The sequence below is a fragment of the Epinephelus lanceolatus genome, chromosome 11, assembly GCF_041903045.1.
Source record: "Epinephelus lanceolatus isolate andai-2023 chromosome 11, ASM4190304v1, whole genome shotgun sequence".
Classification (NCBI taxonomy): Eukaryota; Metazoa; Chordata; class Actinopteri; order Perciformes; family Serranidae; genus Epinephelus; species Epinephelus lanceolatus.
In genome coordinates this window covers 40,479,430-40,487,999 of record NC_135744.1, presented here as the reverse complement: position 1 = coordinate 40,487,999, position 8,570 = coordinate 40,479,430, and the positions used below count along the sequence as shown (strand labels likewise).

At 39.4% G+C, this 8,570-nt stretch overlaps 1 protein-coding gene across 3 annotated transcripts in view; it reads right to left on the bottom strand.

Annotated features, from left to right (window-relative positions):
- Positions 1 to 1,340: 1,340 nt before the first annotated feature.
- The window catches only part of sgcd (sarcoglycan, delta (dystrophin-associated glycoprotein)), a 472,390-nt gene continuing 465,160 nt past the window's right edge, over positions 1,341 to 8,570 (bottom strand). For all 3 annotated transcript variants that reach the window (XM_033634701.2, XM_078172632.1, XM_033634692.2), the window contains one exon: positions 1,341 to 7,878. In XM_033634701.2, coding sequence (XP_033490592.1) covers positions 7,693 to 7,878 — 186 coding nt within the window. In that variant the 3' untranslated portion in view covers positions 1,341 to 7,692. The remainder of the gene's footprint in view (positions 7,879 to 8,570) is intronic.

Here is an 8,570-nt window from a genome sequence, read left to right as displayed (position 1 = left end):
CAACTTCTTCTGGTTGGTACTGGAAAAACAAACACTGCATAAAACATGCATTACGATATGATACAAGTAATGGAATCTTTACTATATAATGACGAAAACTCTGTGTGTGTGTCTGTTCCATGTTTTTCTCCTCACTGACTTGGTCAGTCCATGTGAAATTTGGCACAGTGGTAGAGGGTCATGGGAGGATGCCAATGAAGCAATATTACATCAATTGGCCAAAGGGGGGCGCTACAGCAACCCATTGAAATGTCAAACTTTGAATGGGCATATCTCATGCCCCGTATGTCGTAGAGACATGAAACTTTGCACAGAGATGCCTCTCCTCATGAGGAACACATTTGCCTCAAGAACCCATAACTTCCGCTTATATAGATTTTCCGCCATTTTGAATTTTTCGAAAAACACTTCAAATGGATCTCTTCCTAGGAAGTTTGAGCGATCTGCATGAAACTGGGTGAACATAATCTAGGGACCAATATCTAAAGTTCCCTCTTGGCAAAAGTTGGAAAACTTACTAAAACTGAGCTTCTATAAGGCAATGAATATTGCGGAGGGCGTGGCTCATCACATAAAGGTGTATAACATCTCAAGGGTTTCAGCCATCACCACGCAACTTTGTAGGCATATGACCACACATAATCTGAGGGGACCCCTCCATTATTGACCCCATCAAACAAAATGGGGGCGCTAGAGAGCTCATTTCTTATCTAGGCCTAACCGCCATATGGATTTTTACTAAACTTGGTAGATATGTAGAACAGGACGCCTCAAGGTGACTGGAGAAATTTAACTCTAATTGGCAACTGGGTGGCGCTATAACAACAGAAAAATGCTTCAAAATGGCGACCGATCACTGTGGCTCCCCCTGTGGACCAATGTTGTTGTTTTCTAATTTTTGGTATGACTAAGTCATGGTATGGTATGCTGTACTCAATGGGTATGGACTAGTAAAATATATTAAATAAAATAATTTAGTGTTTATTATTTTATGTAATTTTTATAGGAATGTCCAATAATTTCCTTACATCCGGTCGCAAAGGACGGCAAATAGGTAAAATATTGTAACTCCGAATGGCAGTACCACCTCCGGTTGACGTTGCCAATGGTTTCATCTGATTTTACCGCCCTGCTCTCGTCCACTAACATGATCCCTGCTTCGCTGTCACCATGATTCCAAGTGAACGCACCACTAAACATTTGTTTAGCCAATTTATGTTTTAACAAGCTAACATATTTCAGCCATTTGACATAAAAAATTTCACTCTGGAAAAGGTTTCTTGTTCGGTATGTAGAATTCATAGAATTTTCATGTCAGGGAGGATCCAATGACTACTGCAATCAATTTGAACAACGCCTTTTATTTTGGCATCTTTGAAAACTACTCCATGAACGGCAGTTTCAGACTGAAGAATGAAGAAAAATGTAAATATTCAGGATAGATGTTAACCCCAGTGTGTAGCCAGAAAAGGAAGTACAGAGCAGTCAGCGTGCACACACAGGGCTGCATCACAGAATGTGATCTGGGCGACATTACTACTTGGTCAGCAACATGCCTGATCAGTGTCATCATCCAATCACCTTTACTTTGACTCCAAAACCCTGTATTCAGATTCTCTCAAAACAAAAAAACATTTGCAATCTTTTTTGTCTAATTGACAAAATCTGATCTGAAAATTGATCTGATTGATTATTGTGTTTTTCACACACTGGATCTTTGTTGCCTGTTCCTGCATTCATCTGACCATGTGTAACCCCGTGTATCGTTTCCTCCTCTGCTTCTCTTGACTTTTGGTTTCTGTTTTTGCTTCTCTGAGAATCATTCGACACGTTCTGTGGAACAGAAGAACAAAACAAAAGCTCACTCATAGTAGCACAAATTTACACACGGCACACTTGGAGAGAATGCAAAGACCTCAGGCCCAACAGAACAACAACAGAACAAAAAGAAAGCAGGTTTGTGTTTGTGTGAAACATCTGAGCTCAGCAGGAGAGACGAGTACAGGAAGGAGAAGGCATAAAAACAAAACCAGCTTGTTCTCCACAGGCGCACATTGTATACATTGCTGTACATGCTAACTCAAAGAATCCTTTAACATCTTTTTTTTTGCCCTTTTAGTATAAAAACACATACTGATGTACATTATAAAAAAGGCTTTCCTTTTTGCAAAAGAGCAGTGTTTCTCTTTCGTGTCGGCGTGTATCGCACCGACGCGGTTATGTATACATTATTTACAAATACAACCGTATAAAAAATTTGTTTTTCTCTTGTGTTCATGTATTCAAAAAAAATCAAATACATCAGATAGGTTCAATTTTGTTCTGAAATATTTATGAAAGTCCTTTAATATACAGCGACAGAGAAGCTGGGAGCCAGCGAGAAGGTTGGTGCACCTGACTCTTAAAAAGGATATCACTTTAAACAAGAAATAAATAAACGCTGTGCACTACTGTGATTGTGTTCAGGAGGTATCACAAGCCACTTGGTCGAAAACATCTGGTGTCTTGCTCAAACAAGATCTTAATGTCTTTACATGCTAAGTTATCGCATCTTAAAAGATCAAAAATCTGGTGCCTTAACACATTTCAATGCGTGGAATTTTTACACCAATGTTGACTGCTGCTTCCATGCCACTGAAGCCTGAAGAGAACTATAAAAAATGTTAATCATGCTCTAGTTGCCACAGGCAGATATTGTAGGGGAAACAAATGTCATTTCCTGACACATTTAGTATGAACAGTACAACTGTACTGATATGTTCACTAGAAATGTCTCCATGGTGACAAATTCAACTCTGCTGATGTTGGACGATTCAGCAAAACATTCAAACATCAGCCTTGTCTTACTTCCAGGATGTCAAAATATGCCAGATGGGCAAAGTCCCCGGTGTCATTATAGCGATGCCGGTTTGAGACGCACCAGATTTTCAACCAACTCGAATGTAAACCCATCCACGTCATTATTAGACGTTAAAAGCAATGGACGTATTGTGGGTGGAAGAGTTCAACAAGCACAGGACTCTGACCCAAGAGACTGGTGTTTGTGTCCCATGTGAAACTAAAAGTTAACGCAAAGTTATTTTGTCACTACAGTTATAAGTCACTTATTAGTCAATTAGTCATGTGAGTCGACTCACATGACTAATGATTGACCCCTTGATCCTTGTGTTAAGATTCAACACAAAAGTCTAGCCCCAGCATCATTATCCTCCTGAGACCCGAACTTTTGTTTGGTATGCATTTTTAATCTCTCCTAGATGTATGGGATCAGTAGGACCCGATAAGTATAAAACCTTAACACTGTCAACCATAATAAATGTCTTCCCATTGGGTTTGGTTTTCATGGTGTTGTGTATTTGTTTACTTTATTTGTTCTTTTCTGAATTACTATCTGTTTTGATTTTGTTTTGTTTTTCAATTGAATTAAATATTTAGATTAGATAAATTAATAATTAATGAGACAGTATATATATATATATATATATATATATATATATATATATATATCAGGAAGCTAGATAAGCAATGTATATTGACTTAGGAAGAGGGGTGGGATTAAATAAGTTTTTTACTTCAGCCCACTCCTTTTCGGACATGTAAACACAAGACCACTTAATGGGTCCCTGTTTCTTTTTTTGTTTTTGTTTTTGTTTGTATTGTAAATTGCTTGCTTTTGTATTATTATTATTTATTTATTTATAGATTATTTTTCTAATTCAGTGGCTTTACACTTGTTCTTGTTACAAATACTGTTTTTGTTTTGTTTTCTTCTGCTATTTATTTATTCATTTGTTTGCATGTTTGAAATAAAGATTACTAAAACTAAACATGAGACGACAATAAAGTTCCAACCTCTTTAGATGAGTACTTCCTAATTAGCAGTGTCTTAGCTTGTTACTGTTGCTAAAATTGGTCAAATTTGTTGCCATATCAAATTACAAACATTATTAATCATAAATAAAGACGTTTCAACCATAAAATGTGATCAGGTTTTGGACCTTGTCAATTTTTGTGTTGGGATTGGCTGCAGACTGACTTGGCAGAGATGGCTGCCATCTTGTTTTTACATGGATTAGTGTATTGTGGTCTTTCTACCACTAGATGGCACAAAAAATGTCCACAAACGAGGACAACAGGTCTAAGTTAAGTGGAATGCAGGACAACGTCGAGTAAACCCAAAATGCAATGTCCACATTTGAGGACACAGGGTCTAAGGTGGTTGTAGTGTTGCTAGGGGCTTCTGCAACAAGCATCAAAATTTGACGAGTAGGGGTGAGATCATGTTGCAATGATAACCACTTTTTAACATCTACAGCATTTCCCCAATAAGTGTCACTTTCTAGAACATCTGCGCATGGCAACTATACTAAAGTGGTACTATTAGTGATGATTATAGTGGGGTTTGAACAGAGCAAGGAAGCAGTAATACAGTTTTATGGTGTTGCATGAAAATACAAGAAAAGACAAAGTGGTTTTGCCAAAGTGGTCTGCACCCAAAACACAGGAGTTCATATGTTACACATGAACATGCTTTTACCATCTTAAGACCCCAGATTTGAGTCTGTTAAGATAAAAAAAAAACAAGTGTGCAAGGACATCAAGATCTTAACATGTTGGAGAAAGGAGGTCTTTTTGGCCAAGTGGTCTGGGATATGTAGAGATAATCAGACCCATCAGTGCCGTGATCTTTCTCTTAAATTCCACAGGATCACGTGTTTGTTACAGAAACATACATGTTTTCACAAAAAGCAAAGTAACAAGACCATCATCCCAAGCTTGGGGAAACTAAAGTGGTCAATGCAAACAGAAAAACAACTCATCCTTTTGCAGAGTCAGGTGCTGACAGCAGGGGGAGCTACAAGTAGATGTGGCTGAAGGTCTTTGCATTCACACAGAGGGAGAGATTTGTGAATCGGGATGAAACTGAACTGAAATCAGAGATCATGTTACTCGTTGATGCCAAAGAAAGTCTGTGTGATGTGCTTCTTCTTGCCACAAGTGCATCGACATAAGGCACAGGCACAGTTCCCCTCTTTCAACAGAGTGGCTCGCATTAGTTTGTTTGTCCCTTTTTTTAAAAATTGTCCCAGTGCAAGAAACAAGTAGGGTGACCATGGCAGAGGTTGGGGCAGCTTACATCAGACATTTATGACATGGGTTCTGTTTTGTGTGATTAAAAAGTTAAGAGTTACAACAGGATGTTGAGCTGTTTTTAGAGAGACAGGAAGAGACGTGGACAGAGTTTATGTAGGCAAAACAGAACACTGACAATTATTTAATTAAAACAACTTTCTATTCACTTCAAAGTCAAAAGATTACATCAAATTAAAAAACCCAACAGATCAGTGGTTTAGTAGTTGAGGTTTGTGTGGCAGCACTTGTGCCATGTTCACATCATATCACATGAACGGTTACAACTGGGCAATGTCTCTCTGCCACCACATGATTACCATGTTCAAATGTCAAAATCTGAGTTCGCAAGATAGTTGTTGTTAACACACTCGAAATAAATAAGTCCAATGAATAAATTGTTTCAGCACTTTGAAGCTGATTTGCATAATTATTCCCAGTTGGGTGCACATGATAGGACGTGAACATGGCATGAGTCATAGTTTGTCATGATACACTTTGGACAGATTCTACCAAAGGCCAAATGGGCTGAATATTTTGTGACTTAATTTACTTGTGTCAACCTCATTGCAATGTCAATTCTGCCTTTTGAACTGAAATCAACTTTGGTCCAATAATTTAAAAGTTTGGTTGTTCAAAAGCATCAACTTTTCCACTTTCCCACAAAACCCTAATGATGTTTATGCATTGTCACATAGGCAAACTAACAGCACTTAATGCATTTTTACACACATATCAATGGACATTTCTGGATGTGGTATGAGTTTTGACCATCATTTTTTCAATAAAGATGGACAACATGACGGCTCCCCAAAAGTGAAGCCAAAACATCTCCATTGGCACCTGGTGGCTGGCTGCAGTACAGGTCATAAAGCCCGCCCCCTCCATGTTAGCTGATGGGACATTGGCTGAACTAAACAAATCAAAATATACACCAAAGTTTTGTCATTTTAGGTAGTTCTTATCTTATCAGTTCTTATGTTCAAGTATTCATTTTTCTGGCTCTGAATGACATCACCAGCGCAAGATGGTAGCGTCTACATCCGGGATATTTTGGCTTAATCTCTGTACAGTGGGAGGAGGTGGAGGTGCTTGGTCCATCATTATAAACAGTCAGTGGTTTTGACTGAAAGGGCAGTTTGTAAAACGTCTACCCTCGGAACCATCCGAGTCCTGTGGATGTATTGAGAGAGCTGGATACGTTGCCGCCTGCCAGTCTTTTTGTTGATTTGTCCCAGAGGCCACTCGCATTACGATTTCAATCCGAGAGGGTGTTATAATAGTAAAACTTTCCTAGATTCTAGAAAGCGCTTTCACTGTGAGTGACTTCATCCAATACAAAGTGCACTGGCTGAGCAGACACATAAGCTAGAAACCTTTTTTGGCTTGTGGCCAAGCAATTTTCATTCAAATGAATGGGTGCCATTTTAGATTCGGGTATCCAGTTCTTCTAATACATCCATGCCAAGTCCTGACACAATGCATATTAGGAGTAGTCGTAATTAAGTGCTTATAGCGTGCCTATGAGGCTTTAAAATGCTTTATGAACAACAGTAAAGGAAAGTATAAATCTTTTAATTATCTCAGCTGTGGTAACCGTCGGAGAGGAAGAAGAGAAGATGAGGGAAAAGGGGAACAGAGGGAAGGGGAGTGGAAGGGGTTTGTTGCCATGGGTGATCACCCTAGTGATTCTGGTACTGAAATGCTCTTCAGGGAGAAAGGGAACAGATAAGTGTCTCTTCTTGTAAATCTCTGGAGAATTTCCCTCTCAGTTTCTACCAGGAGGCTCCTACGAGCAAAGAGTGTGAGTGTGTGTGTGAGTGTACTCCATGTCAAAATATGTATACTGTGTGAATGCATGTCTGTAAGCGAGTGTGTGCATCTGTATGTGTGTACGCAATTAATAAATAGGGTCAGACCGATACATTACCAATACTGTCATTTCATTAAATACCAGTGTATCAGTGGTCAGTAACCTATATTTCCAGTATGACTGAGATTCCTCTCTGACCTTAGTTATATTAAAAAAATGCTGAAACCTGCAATGAAAGACTTTTTTTTTTGTTTTGTTTTATTCATGTAGTTCAGTTTAAAAGCCTAACAACTCCTGCTGTATGGTATGTATAAAGAGTTTTGAGAGATGTGTATGACACTCAATGGAGAGTTTTAGTAACCTGTGATGCTCTAGATGCTGATCTCAAAGGCTTTTCCACTCTGAAACGTATAAAATTGAGGGAGAAAATATCTTTAAGCATTGAAATATTGGCACAAAAGATCAGCTGTCAGCAGCCAGGATCCAAAATTTTCCGTATTGGCCTTTAAAACATATCGGTTGAGCCTAAATATCAGTCTGAGTGTTTGTGATTGTAAAGTGTACTCATCAGTGTGTCTGTATAGTTACAGTATCTATGATTGTTTAAATTTCCATCAGCTCTGGCAGTCTTTGTATGTAGTGTCTGTGTCTGCTGTCCAGGAGGCAGGCGATATGTGTACATCTGTCTGTCTTTGCCTGTCTTTCTTTCAGGCTATCTGTGTATTTATTTATAATTGTATGTATCAGTCCTAGAGGCAGACATTGTTGCTGATCTGGCAGGTGGATCCGGTGCCGGCCTGGGACAGGAAAAGCCTCCCGTTGGGACAAACGCAAACCTCGTAGACAGTCTGCCTGGTCCCAGAGGATGAGGAGCTGGTGGAGGCCTTCCCCTCAGGCAGCCGCATCAGGCGAATCCTACGAGCATCCAGAGAGATCTGGGGTACAGGAAGAGAAAAACTAATGAGATTGGGAAAAGGGGGCAACATCAAGAGCAGAGCTCATGTGGGACACAGTAACACAGTTTCAGTTACAATGGGTTCAGAGAGTAAGACATATTAGGTTAAAGTCTGGACTTCTGGGTTGAATTATTGTGACTTTGGACATGTTATCCACTTGCTGTTTAAAGGACAAGTCTAAGTTAAGTAGTTTCTTGTTGGCTGACGGTGAATTAAGGTGCTTGGACTGAGGCCAGCTGGACAGGACCATTCTGTCGATGGTCAGGATGTGTAACTTCTGGCAGAAAACCAGCTAAAGCTTAACTCATCTTCAATCTCCCTAAAATCTCCCGTGTCATTCCTTAATAAACGTCTGCATCTGCATGTTCTGTCTCTTCCATTCACATCACAGCCCCACATAATGTACAGTATGTTTGACCTCGTTACAGTTATGATCCTCTTCATTCTTTTTATTCCAATTTTCTTCCCTTATAGACTAAAAACTCATCTTTTTCCCTGTCATCTTTACCTCGGCTAACCCCCGCTGAATCATGTGTCTCTTCTCATCTCTTCACTCTAATTGCTCTCAAAGCAAATCTCCTCACCCCCTCTCTTTGGCTTAGCTTTTGTTTTTCTTCCCAGAACTTCTAACTCACAGGATTGGACTCACACAAATAGTGTCAGTGGCTCAT